The 17,467-nt window shown below is 47.4% G+C and overlaps 1 protein-coding gene and 1 pseudogene across 2 annotated transcripts; one reads left to right on the top strand and one right to left on the bottom strand.

Annotated features, from left to right (window-relative positions):
• Nucleotides 1-1,607: 1,607 nt before the first annotated feature.
• Nucleotides 1,608-7,973, bottom strand: LOC113563395. Of its 2 annotated transcripts, none has more exons than XM_026975021.1 (8): nucleotides 7,780-7,973; nucleotides 7,037-7,629; nucleotides 6,628-6,960; nucleotides 6,453-6,521; nucleotides 5,217-5,760; nucleotides 4,862-5,114; nucleotides 4,573-4,767; nucleotides 1,608-4,365 (listed from the first exon to the last, which is right to left on the bottom strand). In XM_026975021.1, exons 1-8 carry the CDS (start codon nucleotides 7,934-7,936, stop codon nucleotides 2,595-2,597), a joined length of 3,915 nt encoding a protein of 1,304 aa, XP_026830822.1. In that variant the 5' UTR covers nucleotides 7,937-7,973; the 3' UTR covers nucleotides 1,608-2,594. The 2 variants fall into 2 exon arrangements, with proteins under 2 accessions (XP_026830822.1, XP_026830821.1); XM_026975020.1 differs by having other exon boundaries at nucleotides 4,862-5,135.
• Nucleotides 7,974-8,517: 544 nt separating this feature from the next.
• On the top strand, nucleotides 8,518-17,456 carry LOC113563355 (annotated as a pseudogene).
• The last annotated feature ends 11 nt before the right edge of the window (nucleotides 17,457-17,467 follow it).

Consider the following 17,467-nt stretch of genomic DNA (forward strand, 5'->3'; position numbering starts at 1 on the left):
AAAATGGTGGAGCTTAGAACACAAAAGTACGATTTTTAGGCAAAGTTGTTGAACTTTTTCATGCAAAAGTAATTGTTTAACTTAATGTTTTTGTGAATATGAAAGGTTCATCGACGATGGGAATTCATAAATAACGAGAACATATTTCAATTTTTCAGTTTGGACGAAATTTGGAGGCAGGAGAATGCTCACCAATTTACAACGCCGGCTGCACTAAGATTTCTCCAGGACGACCTCTACAGGCGATATATTCAAATCAAAAAATAATTTTTTTGATCTTTAAACATGTACTAATAAATGCATCAAAGTTTTATGCATTTATTAGTACATGTTTGAAGATAAAAAAAATTATTTTTGATTTGAATATATCGCTCGTAGAGGTCGTCCTGGAGAAACTTAGTGCAGCCGCGTCGCCGGCATTGCAAATTGGTGAGCATTCTCCTGCCTCCAAATTTCGTCCAAACTGAAAAATTGAAATATGTTCTCGTTATTTATGAATTCCCATCGTCGATGAACCAAAGAGAGAAGAAAAAAGTTGAAGAGTGCCAAAATGGTGGAGCTTAGAACACAAAAGTACGATTTTTAGGCAAAGTTGTTGAACTTTTTCATGCAAAAGTAATTGTTTAACTTAATGTTTTTGTGAATATGAAAGGTTCATCGACGATGGGAATTCGTAAATAACGAGAAAATATTTCAATTTTTCAGTTTGGACGAAATTTGGAGGCAGGAGAATGCTCACCAATTTACAACGCCGGCTGCACTAAGATTTCTCCAGGACGACCTCTACAAGCGATATATTCAAACCAAAAAATAATTTTTTTGATCTTTAAACATGTACTAATAAATGCATCAAAGTTTTATGCATTTATTAGTACATGTTTGAAGATAAAAAAAATTATTTTTGATTTGAATATATCGCTCGTAGAGGTCGTCCTGGAGAAACTTAGTGCAGCCGCGTCGCCGGCATTGCAAATTGGTGAGCATTCTCCTGCCTCCAAATTTCGTCCAAACTGAAAAATTGAAATATGTTCTCGTTATTTATGAATTCCCATCGTCGATGAACCAAAGAGAGAAGAAAAAAGTTGAAGAGTGCCAAAATGGTGGAGCTTAGAACACAAAAGTACGATTTTTAGGCAAAGTTGTTGAACTTTTTCATGCAAAAGTAATTGTTTAACTTAATGTTTTTGTGAATATTAAAGGTTCATCGACGATGGGAATTCATAAATAACGAGAACATATTTCAATTTTTCAGTTTGGACGAAATTTGGAGGCAGGAGAATGCTCACCAATTTGCAATGCCGGCGACGCGGCTGCACTAAGTTTCTCCAGGACGACCTCTACAAGCGATATATTCAAACCAAAAAATAATTTTTTTATCTTTAAACATGTACTAATAAATGCATCAAAGTTTTATAATGATCCGCTGTATAGTTTCTCCAAAAGAATTCGTAAAATTATACCTTATTTTCAGCGTTCTAAAGCAGGCTCCCCCCTTAAATCACCGTGACTGATATTTTTATTGCCGTTATCCTCGTGAAAGAGAATGATCAATGAAAAAACTTTCATCATCTACACGGTATAACGGGAAAAATGTACCAAGCGGCCCAGAACATTAACACTATATTTTATTCATACACTTTTTGTTTTGTTTTCATTTTTGCTCTCCTCATAATGAATCGCGATCGAATCAGCAAACGAGAACGTAGAAAGCGCGTAGGGAAAACGAGTGATTGTTCTTGCAGATATAGATGGATCAAGGGAGAGAAATGACAAAACACCCGTGGGATGGATTACGGCGATCGAGACGAAAGCGCACGCTTGACGAGACCTGAATCGAGACTGATGCAGTATCGAAGAATTCCCGCAGCATGACACAAGATCCATTTTTGCGTATTTATTACGCAAGAATTTGAATTCAGCGGAATTATATCGGTCTCAATCACCGCTACAGATTAATCGCTATCAATCGTGTGTGCGATTCGCTCGATCTCGCTCGCCACGCATGCCAGGATGGGTCTTATCCACGACTTGACACTCGATTGCGACTAATTTATCGTTACAGACGTGCTCTCTCGAACACATACGCAAACAACACAAATTCTCCTTACATGAAAATCTATGAGGGCGATGGTGTGTGCGCGTGTGTGTGTGTGGTCGGTCGCATACACACATTATCGAAGCGACTATCCGAGCGATGTTTCCGCTTTCTTAGAAGCGTGCGCTCCGAATCATGGCTGGATTCGAAAATGGTACGCAAGTCGCTTCGATAACATTTACAAGACTTAATGAAACATGTAATATGTATGCGTATATGCACTTATACATGTATATATTTATATAGTTTATTTATATAGGTAAATCAATCGCGCATGAGAGAGAGTGCAAGAAGTCTTCTGAAAAAAGATCTCGTTGGGATCCCGTTGTCTCTGTGTGTGTGTGTGTGTGTGTGTGTGTGTGTGTGTGTGTGTGTGTGTGAGTCCCTCTCAAAACGCGACGATTCATTTATTTACAAAGCGTGAAGTAACACATCTCCAATCACGACAATCCGCAAATTCGCCGAAATGATTCAATGGTTCCGCGTTCCGTCTACCAGTCTACCAACTACCGCCCCGTCCTCGGCCCCTGAAGCCGCCGCCACCACCCCGGAACTGGCCGCCCCCGCGTTTCAGCCCTCTCGACGAGAAACTGCTGGCCACGGGTCCGCGCGGCGGCCCTCTGTCCATCCACGGGCCGCGCGGCGGCAACGGTCCGCCCCTGAACCCGCCTCTGCCCGCGCGGAGAGGAGGCCCGCCCCGCCAGGGTGGGAAGGGCGCGCCGATGCGCGGTCGGAAGTTCGGCCCGTCGTACTCGTAGATCGGCGGCGTGGCTGGGTGCATCTCCGTGACGTACGACGGACCGTTCGGGCCGACCTGAGTCGAGTCGACGCCCGGCATCTGCGGCCCGTTCGGCAAAAGGGCCCGCTTCTTCGCGGGATTCTCTTCCTCGCGGCCCTGTTCGTCGAAGTCGCCGTTCGACCTTTTCAGTCCGTTGCCCGACGTGGCGGGGCTCGTCGGATCACTCAGCCGCTCGTTCTCCGCGAAGCTCCCCTGCTGCCCACCGTCGGCCGCGGACTCGCTGTCCAGCGCGCTCGGCTTCTCCGCGAGACCACCGGTCGAATGCTCGGTCGACTCCACGTGCTCCTCGTACTCTGAAATGGGAACGTACTGGTTTTGCTGCTGCTCGCCGCTGACGCTGTCCGCTGTTACCGGGATAACCGTCACTTGATTCGTCGGCGTCGACGACGGCTGGTCATCCGACTCGGCTGACGACGGCGCCCGTCGATCGTGATCGGCGTGAGCGGGCCCGTGCGAGTGACTCTGCTGCTTTTGTTGCTGCGACTGCTGATTGCGCTCCGAGTCGTGGGCACTCGGCGTGTCGTGCGATGCTCTGCGCGCGCGCGGCATCGAGGCGTTCGGACAATTGTCGGAATTGTCACGACCCAGTTCCGTCACCGGCGCGTTGTTGTCCTGATCGAATTCCGGCATGCCGATCGGCATGCCCTCCTCGTCAAGGATGATGACCGTGTCGGGCGGCTGCAACAACGACGGTCGGCTGTTCGGTAGAACCTCCGGCGACGATTGGCGATGCTGCTGATCCTGCGACCTTGGCTTGCGACTGTTGGCCAGATTCCGTTGCTTCATGTTGTGATCGTCCGAGTACCTGTCCCGGCGATTCCTCGGGAAACCGCGGTTGCCGCCGCGATTGCTGCGCTCGTTCCTATGGAAGGACGCACCGTCGCGCGGATGCGAGTGATCCGCAGACTGCGAGTACCTGCCGCGTCCCGGTGACTCCGTCAAGAAATCCTGCTTGGGTCGCATGTTGTGCTCCCTGTCGTGATACTCGAAGTCTTGCTGCGACTGATGGAAATCCTGAGGCTGTTGCAGCTGATGGAACTCCTGTTGATTCGGATGGAAGTCCTGCTGGTTCGACGGTAGGAAGTTCGGCGGCGGCCTGTTCTGCGGAAAATTCGGTTGATTCGGATGAAAATCTACCGGCTGGTTACGATGCGAGAATTCCGGTTGCTCCTGCCGGAAACCGCCCTGGCCCTGGTGCTGGAACTGCGGCGGCAGCGGCGGAGGCGGCCCCGGGCGCATCAAGTGTACATCCTGCACGAGTTGGCCGCCGCGTGGCATTTGCCCGCTCGGCAGCGAAATCATACGCATATCCATGTCGAGGTGGGACGAGGACGACGGCGGCCCGATACGCATGTCGCGATCCTGGGATCTCAAATCGACGAGAACACGAGCTTTCGGCTTGCTGTCGGTCTCGTCGTCCGACATCTCCATGTCGACGCTTTCAACAATGTCACCAGGTTGCATGTGTCGTCTAAATTATACAAGAAAATGATAAAAACTATATATATATAAATATATACAAGATATTAATGTAATTTTATGTAATTATATCATAAAATATTAATATTTAATTACTTTATGTGGATAATATTAATATACTAATAATACATGAATTTTATTCACGCATAATATGTAATATTTGGAGTTTATAAAGAAATAACATTGATCAGAGGCTCACCGATAATCCTGATCGCCGGTAGGCCACAGGTTATTATTATTGGATAAAGAAGACAGCGACAAATCACCAAGACTGTTGTGGTTCGCTGGGCTACCAGTCAGACTAATCAAATTTCTATGATCCACGTCTGCTGCTGCCTTTATCAGTCGATACGTCGACAGCTGATTCTCGATAGTCATGGGAATCGGGATTACTCTGCAGGAAGGTATTTCAATTGATTTTGATCAATGAGTGACCGACAGTTTCCAGATAAATCGGAACAACGATAGAAAAATATCGTCCACGCTACCTGTGATCTACGTCTCCTGTGGCATTCAGAGATTCTTGCGGCTGCGGTTCGTTGTACTCCACAGGTTCGACGAAGCCAGCTTTCTCGTAGACGGGCGGTGATTCGGGCGTCTCGGACAGTATCTCGTTCTTTCTGCCGCTTGACCACGTGGCGTCGTTATTGGAATCCCACCTGTCTCCGTCGCCGTCCATCCACGAGCCCTTGTTTTTGTCGTCGCACTCGCCGGGCCACGTAGGGTTCATGCTGTTCTTCCCTAAACACACAGCGAAATCCGCTACATCGAACATTGCCGTGCACCGCCGTCTACAGCAACGGGCGAATTCGTGTAATTAAATTCTTGGAGCACTTTCTATACCCTTTTCTTCCCACTTGGCCGACTCCTTGATGCCCTCGTTCGGCGGCGTCCACGTGGGAAATTTCGGCGGTAACTTGTTGTAGCAGTTCTCGTCGTCGAGGAAGATCGGCGGCGGCAGTGGCGGGGGAGGCAACGGGTTCACCGTGTTCGCCGTCGCGGAACCGTCGAACGGCCCGGTCACGTTACTCTGACTGTTCTGACTCGAGTACGGGGACGGGGTATGCGACTCGGCGGACAGATTGCGAACCGGTAACGGGGTACTGTGACTCATTTGACAGTTATTTAAACCACCCTGGTTGCCCATCCTCGAGATCACGGGCGTGACGGGAAGCTGGCCCAACGCAGGTGAATGCCTGTAGTTGGGCCGTTGCGGCGATTCCACTCGGTTCTCGGAAACGTCCAGGCCTAACCCGGGTATGCCACCTGCATCCGGCGTCTCGTCGGAGGACGGGAGGACCGTTTTCAGGAAACTAGATATATTAAAATCTGGGTTGCTACTTTCGTTCTTCGACGGTCTCATGTTGATTACTTCTATCGGTTTCGCCTGAAAGTTGGAGGATTCGATAAAACGTATATATATATACAGGGTGTTTCCTAAGTAAGTAGACAAACTTAAGGAGGATATTCCTTGTCTTATTTTAAGAAGAAAAGGTCATATAAACATATGTCCTAAACTGCTTTGTTTTCCAAAAAAAGTACATCACTGTTTTCGTTCACTTTTCGGATAGCGTGCTTTTGCAGTACGAGTCAACAAATTTCAACAGATCTCAGAAATCGCATAATAGATGGATGTGAAAGAATACGTAACACTCCAGGTATTTTTGAGCGTGTACGTCAATCAATGGAAAGGAGAGTCGAGGCGTGTATCATGGCTGCAGGTGGACATTTTCAGCAGTTACTGTGATGTTATTATTTTTCTTTTTAGTTACTATTTTCTTTTTCGTTATAATTTTTCTTTTTGGTTACTATTGTTTTTCATTTGTTTCATTTGCAATAACACAAACTGTTCTATAATAAACGAAAAGTGAACGAAAACAGTGATGTACTTTTTTTTGGAAAACAAAGCAGTTTAGGACATATGTTTATATGACCTTTTCTTCTTAAAATAAGCCAAGGAATATCCTCCTTAAGTTTGTCTACTTACTTAGGAAACACCCTATGTATATATATATATAATATATACGTGCGTGCGATTTCAATTTTTCGCAAATATAAAGAGTAAGAGAATATAATTACTTCTAAAGATTCATTGTACTGTTGAGACATCCCTGGAGGGGTCGCAGACCTTTCATTGAACAAGTTTCTCTGGAGAAGAAAAGATAACGCACAATCCATCCGATACGTTCGCAAATAATGGAAAATTCTTGAACTCTCTATTTTACGAAATAATATGCGTGTTGCTTGATCTTACCATGTTACTGAAATCTACGTTTCCTCCCATGAAGGATGGAAAGTTATTGGTAAAATCCGTCGTTTCGTTCCCCTGCACCATCTCGGGGGCTGGTACGGGTAGAGCATCATATTCGTGAGGATACGAGCCGTAGAGAGACGGCGGTGCCACGTCGATCAGTCCTGACTGGTTGTTCGTCACTTGGGCTTCGTCCCCTGGAAGTTCTATATCGCTGTCAGGACTTGGCGACGGCGCGTTCACGTCGGGCGACGGTATTGGTGAGACGAACGTCGGTAACAACTCGTCCAGCTTCTTCTTTAAATTTTTCACACGACTACCGAAATTCCGATAAGCCTGTTCACGAAAACACATGCAGCCATGAGATACAGCGGAGACATTGAATCGTGATTCGCAAGCATTTGGCACTTACATTCGTCACTATTTTCACCTCCCCGCGTTGGGTCTCATAAAACTGATCGGCCTGCTCCAGCAACTCGAGCACTTGTCTCCTCTCCCGAAGTTCCGCCTCTATTGCACGGACATAGTTCTCGACGTTCCTCGCGACCAGGTCTATTTCCTTCTCCGCATCCTCCACGCGTCGTCTGTCCTTCAGCGACGCGCGCAACTCTTCCGCAGACTCTATGTCTATGTTGCTCTCCCGTAGATCTCGTAGCCTGGCGTCGGTCGCTTGCTCCAGAGTCGCGCAGGACCTCATCGTCGAGATGAGCAGGGCAGCCTGAAACTCCTCGGGCGGCCCGGCTGGTTGCGGCTCCAGCTTCTTTTTTGGCGCTGCCGAGATCAAGCCGGACAGATCGGCGAGGAACTCCTCGTCGTAGATCTGGCGCTGATCCCAGATCTTGAAGATTCTCAGTATGCGATGCTTGACCTTCTCGTCGCGGACCATGGTGGTGGCGCGTTGCAGAGTGGTGCCCCACGACTCCACGAATTCGAAGTTCTTTCGCTTCGAGTACTGAATGACATCGTTCGCTAGGTAGAACAGCGTCAGCCGATGCTCCACTTTTACTGTACACGCAAGAAACATGTTTGCTTAGAAGTTATGCAACTTTGACTCGAGATTACATTTACCTGAGACAACGGAATTACAAAGCATTGTTATACTGCACATCGTAGCGTCCACGAGAGCAACAGAGAGCTGGGGCACTGGAGGCTTACCTTTCTTCAAAACCTGCAGCCAAGTGGCGACGATCTTCTTGTGATGCTGTCTTCTCTCCAGACACCATGCGGAGAGTCCTTGTATCGACTCCTGCGAGTCCTTCAACGTGTAGAGCTTCCGCTCGAAGAACTCCACGTCGAAGTCGCTGCTCGTCATCGTGGCCGCGTTAAACCAAATGATCGTCAGTTCACAGACCTGACGGTGCGTGATCACATCGTAGCGCGATCCGCTCCGGGGAACACGCGCGGCAACGCTTCGGTGTCATAAGTTTGCCGAGCTCGGCGCGAGCCTCGCCTAACCAAAACCGCGAGCGATGCCAACGACGAGTGATAAACACACTTTGGGGGTTAGAGAAACTCGAGCGGTACCGCGCGACTGTTCTACCCTGCTCGACCGCGTCCTCGCCCACGGTTCCTCGAACCGCACCGCACCAGGTCCGAATTACTTGACAGCACTGAATCCGCGCGAATCCCGCGTGAGCGAACTGCACGCTCCGCGTTCCCCGGGACCGCGGCGAGAGACGCCGAGACGTGCGGCGAACGCTCCGTGACGCGACCGCGCGCGCCGGGCCGTCACAGGTGGTTTTAACGTAACCGCGACGATCGCGCGTACGACATGTCAACTTTCGCGCGAGATTATTTCAAAATCGCCGTCGCGTACTGCGAGTGCCGTGAGCGCGAGCAATCTTGAAAACAAGAGTTCGCCATCTTTCTCGTCGGCAAAAACACGACCGCGCAATGGCCGGCGAGCCTCCAGCACGAGCCAGCGGTGTAACATCTTCAGGTGCTACGCCACTGCGCAACGCTATAAATGGATATGCTCGTTTTTCGTTGGATCTACCGCACTTTCGGCACTTCGAGGGAGGTCACGTGGTGTATATTTGAATTGCTGGGAAAAAAGGATAAAATATAGAAAGGATTTTATGCATGGAATTTTTAGCAATTAAATCCGATTAATTGCTTTATAAATACGATATTAATTGCAGTAAAGAGTTTGAGGTTATGAAGCTTGAAATATAAATGTGCGTAACTAAAAGAATAACTACACTTAAGGGGATGCTGGAGTTGCTAGTGAACTATTTTTTCACTATAGCGATGGTAATTGCAGTTTCGAAAATTCTCTTTATTGCTTGTGCAGAATAAAAATCCTTTTCCACAAATAAAAATTGTGTTGAAATCAAATTGTGATTTTTTTTCCATTTGGAAAGTTAAGTCCTATTTTCCCACACTACATTATTGTGTGGTACTTTCATCGTGGAAAAGGATTTTTCATTCTGTGAATTCAATAAAAGATATATTTCTTGAAAAATGCAGGAAAATCACCGATTCCGCCGATAATACAGACGACTCCAGGAAAAAAGTTAAAAACTTGCATTTGTCTTTTCTAACTTTTTTCCATTTTGAATATAAAGTCCTGTAGAGCGGGCTTTCTTTCTATCTATACTTCATTTGTGGAAAAGGACTTTTTATTCTGCACAAGCAATAAAGAGAATTTTCGAAATTGCAATTACCATCGCTATAGTGAAAAAATAGTTCACTAGCAACTCCAGCTTCCTCCCTTAAGGTGATCCTGGAGTTGCTAGTGAACTATTATTTTACTATAGCGATGGTAATTGCAATTTCGAAAATTCTCTTCTTATTGCTTGTGCAGAATAAAAAATCCTTTTCCACAAATGAAGTATAGATAGAAAGAAAGTCCACTCTACAGGACTTGGAAAAAGTTAAAAACTTGCATTTGTCTTTTCTAACTTTTTTCCATTTTGAGTATAAAGTCCTGTAGAGCGGGCTTTCTTTCTATCTATACTTCATTTGTGGAAAAGGATTTTTTATTCTGCACAAGCAATAAGAGAATTTTCGAAATTGCAATTACCATCGCTATAGTGAAAAAATAGTTCACTAGCAACTCCAGCTTCCCTTAAGGTGATCTGGAGTTGCTAGTGAACTATTTTTTACTATAGCGATGGTAATTGCAGTTTCGACAAATTCTCTTTATTGCTTGTGCAGAATAAAAAATCCTTTTCCACAAATGAAGTATAGATAGAAAGAAAGCCCGCTCTACAGGACTTTATACTCAAAATGGAAAAAAGTTAGAAAAGACAATGCAAGTTTTTAACTTTTTTCCATTTTGAGTATAAAGTCCTGTAGAGTGGACTTTCTTTCTATCTGTACTTCATTTGTGGAAAAGGATTTTTTATTCTGCACAAGCAATAGAGAGAATTTTCGAAACTGCAATTACCATCGCTATAGTGAAAAAATAGTTCACTAGCAACTCCAGGATCACCTTAAGGGAAGCTGGAGTTGCTAGTGAACTATTTTTTCACTATAGCGATGGTAATTGCAATTTCGAAAATTCTCTTTATTGCTTGTGCAGAATAAAAAATCCTTTTCCACAAATGAAGTATAGATAGAAAGAAAGCCCGCTCTACAGGACTTTATACTCAAAATGGAAAAAAGTTAGAAAAGACAAATGCAAGTTTTTAACTTTTTTCCATTTTGAGTATAAAGTCCTGTAGAGTGGACTTTCTTTCTATCTGTACTTCATTTGTGGAAAAGGATTTTTTATTCTGCACAAGCAATAGAGAGAATTTTCGAAACTGCAATTACCATCGCTATAGTGAAAAAATAGTTCACTAGCAACTCCAGGATCACCTTAAGGGAGGAAGCTGGAGTTGCTAGTGAATTATTTTTCACTATAGCGATGGTAATTGCAATTTCGAAAATTCTCTTTATTGCTTGTGCAGAATAAAAAATCCTTTTCCACAAATGAAGTATAGATAGAAAGAAAGCCCGCTCTACAGGACTTTATACTCAAAATGGAAAAAAGTTAGAAAAGACAAATGCAAGTTTTTAACTTTTTTCCATTTTGAGTATAAAGTCCTGTAGAGTGGACTTTCTTTCTATCTATACTTCATTTGTGGAAAAGGATTTTTTATTCTGCACAAGCAATAAAGAGAATTTTCGAAATTGCAATTACCATCGCTATAGTAAAAAAATAGTTCACTAGCAACTCCAGGATCACCTTAAGGGGAGGAAGCTGGAGTTGCTAGTGAACTATTTTTTCACTATAGCGATGGTAATTGCAATTTCGAAAATTCTCTTTATTGCTTGTGCAGAATAAAAAGTCCTTTTCCACAAATGAAGTATAGATAGAAAGAAAGCCCGCTCTACAGGACTTTATATTCAAAATGGAAAAAAGTTAGAAAAGACAAATGCAAGTTTTTAACTTTTTTCCTGGAGTCGTCTGTATTATCGGCGGAATCGGTGATTTTCCTGCATTTTTCAAGAAATATATCTTTTTATTGAATTCACAGAATGAAAAATCCTTTTCCACGATGAAAGTACACACAATAATGTAGTGTGGAAAATAGGACTTAACTGTCCAAATGGAAAAAAAATCACAATTTTGATTTCAACACAATTTTTATTTGTGGAAAAGGATTTTTTATTCTGCACAAGCAATAAAGAGAATTTTCGAAACTGCAATTACCATCGCTATAGTGAAAAAATAGTTCACTAGCAACTCCAGCATCCCCTTAAGTGTAGTTATTCTTTTAGTTACGCACATTTATATTTCAAGCTTCATAACCTCAAACTCTTTACTGCAATTAATATCGTATTTATAAAGCAATTAATCGGATTTAATTGCTAAAAATTCCATGCATAAAATCCTTTCTATATTTTATCCTTTTTTCCCAGCAATTCAAATATACACCACGTGACCTCCCTCGAAGTGCCGAAAGTGCGGTAGATCCAACGAAAAACGAGCATATCCATTTATAGCGTTGCGCAGTGGCGTAGCACCTGAAGATGTTACACCGCTGGCTCGTGCTGGAGGCTCGCCGGCCATTGCGCGGTCGTGTTTTTGCCGACGAGAAAGATGGCGAACTCTTGTTTTCAAGATTGCTCGCGCTCACGGCACTCGCAGTACGCGACGGCGATTTTGAAATAATCTCGCGCGAAAGTTGACATGTCGTACGCGCGATCGTCGCGGTTACGTTAAAACCACCGTTGTGACGGCCCGCGCGCGCGGTCGCGTCACGGAGCGTTCGCCGCACGTCTCGGCGTCTCTCGCCGCGGTCCCGGGAACGCGGAGCGTGCAGTTCGTCACGCGGGATTCGCGCGGATTCAGTGCTGTCAAGTAATTCGGACCTGGTGCGGTGCGGTTCGAGGAACCGTGGGCGAGGACGCGGTCGAGCAGGTAGAACAGTCGCGCGGTACCGTCGAGTTTCTCTAACCCCAAAGTGTGTTTATCACTCGTCGTTGGCATCGCTCGCGGTTTTGGTTAGGCCGAGGCTCGCGCGAGCTCGCAAACTTGATGACACCGAAGCGTTTGCCGCGCGTGTTCCCCGGAGCGGATCGCGCTACGATGTGATCACGCACCGTCAGGTCTGTGAACTGACGATCATTGGTTTTAACGCGGCCACGATGACGAGCAGCGACTTTCGACGTGGAGTTCTTCGAGCGGAAGCTCTACACGTTGAAGGACTCGCAGGAGTCGATACAAGGACTCTCCGCATGGTGTCTGGAGAGAAGACAGCATCACAAGAAGATCGTCGCCACTTGGCTGCAGGTTTTGAAGAAAGGTAAGCCTCCAGTGCCAGCTCTCTGTTGCTCTCGTGGACGCTACGATGTGCAGTATAACAATGCTTTGTAATTCCGTTGTCTCAGGTAAATGTAATCTCGAGTCAAAGTTGCATAACTTCTAAGCAAACATGTTTCTTGCGTGTACAGTAAAAGTGGAGCATCGGCTGACGCTGTTCTACCTAGCGAACGATGTCATTCAGTACTCGAAGCGAAAGACTTCGAATTCGTGGAGTCGTGGGGCACCACTCTGCAACGCCCACCACCATGGTCCGCGACGAGAAGGTCAAGCATCGCATACTGAGAATCTTCAAGATCTGGGATCAGCGCCAGATCTACGACGAGGAGTTCCTCGCCGATCTGTCCGGCTTGATCTCGGCAGCGCCAAAAAGAAGCTGGAGCCGCAACCGCCGGGCCGCCCGAGGAGTTTCAGGCTGCCCTGCTCATCTCGACGATGAGGTCCTGCGCGACTCTGGAGCAAGCGACCGACGCCAGGCTACGAGATCTACGGGAGAGCAACATAGACATAGAGTCTGCGGAAGAGTTGCGCGCGTCGCTGAAGGACAGACGACGCGTGGAGGATGCGGAGAAGGAAATAGACCTGGTCGCGAGGAACGTCGAGAACTATGTCCGTGCAATAGAGGCGGAACTTCGGGAGAGGAGACAAGTGCTCGAGTTGCTGGAGCAGGCCGATCAGTTTTATGAGACCCAACGCGGGGAGGTGAAAATAGTGACGAATGTAAGTGCCAAATGCTTGCGAATCACGATTCAATGTCTCCGCTGTATCTCATGGCTGCATGTGTTTTCGTGAACAGGCTTATCGGAATTTCGGTAGTCGTGTGAAAAATTTAAAGAGAAGCTGGACGAGTTGTTACCGACGTTCGTCTCACCAATACCGTCGCCCGACGTGAACGCGCCGTCGCCAAGTCCTGACAGCGATATAGAACTTCCAGGGGACGAAGCCCAAGTGACGAACAACCAGTCAGGACTGATCGACGTGGCACCGCCGTCTCTCTACGGCTCGTATCCTCACGAATATGATGCTCTACCCGTACCAGCCCCCGAGATGGTGCAGGGGAACGAAACGACGGATTTTACCAATAACTTTCCATCCTTCATGGGAGGAAACGTAGATTTCAGTAACATGGTAAGATCAAGCAACACGCATATTATTTCGTAAAATAGAGAGTTCAAGAATTTTCCATTATTTGCGAACGTATCGGATGGATTGTGCGTTATCTTTTCTTCTCCAGAGAAACTTGTTCAATGAAAGGTCTGCGACCCCTCCAGGGATGTCTCAACAGTACAATGAATCTTTAGAAGTAATTATATTCTCTTACTCTTTATATTTGCGAAAAATTGAAATCGCACGCACGTATATATTATATATATATATACATAGGGTGTTTCCTAAGTAAGTAGACAACTTAAGGAGGATATTCCTTGGCTTATTTTAAGAAGAAAAGGTCATATAAACATATGTCCTAAACTGCTTTGTTTTCCAAAAAAAGTACATCACTGTTTTCGTTCACTTTTCGTTTATTATAGAACAGTTTGTGTTATTGCAAATGAAACAAATGAAAACAATAGTAACCAAAAAGAAAATTATAACGAAAAAGAAAATAGTAACTAAAAAGAAAATAATAACATCACAGTAACTGCTGAAAATGTCCACCTGCAGCCATGATACACGCCTCGACTCTCCTTTCCATTGATTGACGTACACGCTCAAAAATACCTGGAGTGTTACGTATTCTTTCACATCCATCTATTATGCGATTTCTGAGATCTGTTGAAATTTGTTGACTCGTACTGCAAAGCACGCTATCCGAAAAGTGAACGAAAACAGTGATGTACTTTTTTTGGAAAACAAAGCAGTTTAGGACATATGTTTATATGACCTTTTCTTCTTAAAATAAGACAAGGAATATCCTCCTTAAGTTTGTCTACTTACTTAGAAACACCCTGTATATATATATACGTTTTATCGAATCCTCCAACTTTCAGGCGAAACCGATAGAAGTATCAACATGAGACCGTCGAAGAACGAAAGTAGCAACCCAGATTTTAATATATCTAGTTTCCTGAAACGGTCCTCCGTCCTCCGACGAGACGCCGGATGCAGGTGGCATACCCGGGTTAGGCCTGGACGTTTCGAGAACCGAGTGGAATCGCCGCAACGGCCCAACTACAGGCATTCACCTGCGTTGGGCCAGCTTCCCGTCACGCCGTGATCTCGAGGATGGGCAACCAGGGTGGTTTAAATAACTGTCAAATGAGTCACAGTACCCCGTTACCGGTTCGCAATCTGTCCGCCGAGTCGCATACCCCGTCCCCGTACTCCGAGTCAGAACAGTCAGAGTAACGTGACCGGGCCGTTCGACGGTTCCGCGACGGCGAACACGGTGAACCCGTTGCCTCCCCGCCACTGCCGCCGCCGATCTTCCTCGACGACGAGAACTGCTACAAACAAGTTACCGCCGAAATTTCCCACGTGGACGCCGCCGAACGAGGGCATCAAGGAGTCGGCCAAGTGGGAAGAAAAGGGTATAGAAAGTGCTCCAAGAATTTAATTACACGAATTCGCCCGTTGCTGTAGACGGCGGTGCACGGCAATGTTCGATGTAGCGGATTTCGCTGTGTGTTTAGGGAAGAACAGCATGAACCCTACGTGGCCCGGCGAGTGCGACGACAAAACAAGGGCTCGTGGATGGACGGCGACGGAGACAGGTGGGATTCCAATAACGACGCCACGTGGTCAAGCGGCAGAAAGAACGAGATACTGTCCGAGACGCCCGAATCACCGCCGTCTACGAGAAGCTGGCTTCGTCGACCTGTGGAGTACAACGAACCGCAGCCGCAAGAATCTCTGAATGCCACAGGAGACGTAGATCACAGGTAGCGTGGACGATATTTTTCTATCGTTGTTCCGATTTATTGGAAACTGTCGGTCACTCATTGATCAAAATCAATTGAAATACCTTCCTGCAGAGTAATCCCGATTCCCATGACTATCGAGAATCAGCTGTCGACGTATCGACTGATAAAGGCAGCAGCAGACGTGGATCATAGAAATTTGATTAGTCTGACTGGTAGCCCAGCGAACCACAACAGTCTTGGTGATTTGTCGCTGTCTTCTTTATCCAATAATAATAACCTGTGGCCTACCGGCGATCAGGATTATCGGTGAGCCTCTGATCAATGTTATTTCTTTATAAACTCCAATATTACATATTATGCGTGAATAAAATTCATGTATTATTAGTATATTAATATTATCCACATAAAGTAATTAAATATTAATATTTTATGATATAATTACATAAAATTACATTAATATCTTGTATATATTTATATATATATAGTTTTTATCATTTTCTTGTATAATTTAGACGACACATGCAACCTGGTGACATTGTTGAAAGCGTCGACATGGAGATGTCGGACGACGAGACCGACAGCAAGCCGAAAGCTCGTGTTCTCGTCGATTTGAGATCCCAGGATCGCGACATGCGTATCGGGCCGCCGTCGTCCTCGTCCCACCTCGACATGGATATGCGTATGATTTCGCTGCCGAGCGGGCAAATGCCACGCGGCGGCCAACTCGTGCAGGATGTACACTTGATGCGCCGGGGCCGCCTCCGCCGCTGCCGCCGCAGTTCCAGCACCAGGGCCAGGGCGGTTTCCGGCAGGAGCAACCGGAATTCTCGCATCGTAACCAGCCGGTAGATTTTCATCCGAATCAACCGAATTTTCCGCAGAACAGGCCGCCGCCGAACTTCCTACCGTCGAACCAGCAGGACTTCCATCCGAATCAACAGGAGTTCCATCAGCTGCAACAGCCTCAGGATTTCCATCAGTCGCAGCAAGACTTCGAGTATCACGACAGGGAGCACAACATGCGACCCAAGCAGGATTTCTTGACGGAGTCACCGGGACGCGGCAGGTACTCGCAGTCTGCGGATCACTCGCATCCGCGCGACGGTGCGTCCTTCCATAGGAACGAGCGCAGCAATCGCGGCGGCAACCGCGGTTTCCCGAGGAATCGCCGGGACAGGTACTCGGACGATCACAACATGAAGCAACGGAATCTGGCCAACAGTCGCAAGCCAAGGTCGCAGATCAGCAGCATCGCCAATCGTCGCCGGAGGTTCTACGAACAGCCGACCGTCGTTGTTGCAGCCGCCCGACACGGTCATCATCCTTGACGAGGAGGGCATGCCGATCGCATGCCGGAATTCGATCAGGACAACAACGCGCCGGTGACGGAACTGGGTCGTGACAATTCCGACAATTGTCGAACGCCTCGATGCCGCGCGCGCGCAGAGCATCGCACGACACGCCGAGTGCCCACTCGGAGCGCAATCAGCAGTCGCAGCAACAAAAGCAGCAGAGTCACTCGCACGGGCCCGCTCACGCCGATCACGATCGACGGGCGCCGTCGTCAGCCGAGTCGGATGACCAGCCGTCGTCGACGCCGACGAATCAAGTGACGGTTATCCCGGTAACAGCGGACAGCGTCAGCGGCGAGCAGCAGCAAAACCAGTACGTTCCCATTTCAGAGTACGAGGAGCACGTGGAGTCGACCGAGCATTCGACCGGTGGTCTCGCGGAGAAGCCGAGCGCGCTGGACAGCGAGTCCGCGGCCGACGGTGGGCAGCAGGGGAGCTTCGCGGAGAACGAGCGGCTGAGTGATCCGACGAGCCCCGCCACGTCGGGCAACGGACTGAAAAGGTCGAACGGCGACTTCGACGAACAGGGCCGCGAGGAAGAGAATCCCGCGAAGAAGCGGGCCCTTTTGCGAACGGGCCGCAGATGCCGGGCGTCGACTCGACTCAGGTCGGCCCGAACGGTCCGTCGTACGTCACGGAGATGCACCCAGCCACGCCGCCGATCTACGAGTACGACGGGCCGAACTTCCGACGCGCATCGGCGCGCCCTTCCCACCTGGCGGGGCGGGCCTCCTCTCCGCGCGGGCAGAGGCGGGTTCAGGGGCGGACCGTTGCCGCCGCGCGGCCGTGGATGGACAGAGGGCGCCGCGCGGACCCGTGGCCAGCAGTTTCTCGTCGAGAGGGCTGAAACGCGGGGGCGGCCAGTTCCGGGGTGG

Source organism: Ooceraea biroi, chromosome 14 (assembly GCF_003672135.1).
Source record: "Ooceraea biroi isolate clonal line C1 chromosome 14, Obir_v5.4, whole genome shotgun sequence".
Taxonomy (NCBI): domain Eukaryota; kingdom Metazoa; phylum Arthropoda; class Insecta; order Hymenoptera; family Formicidae; genus Ooceraea; species Ooceraea biroi.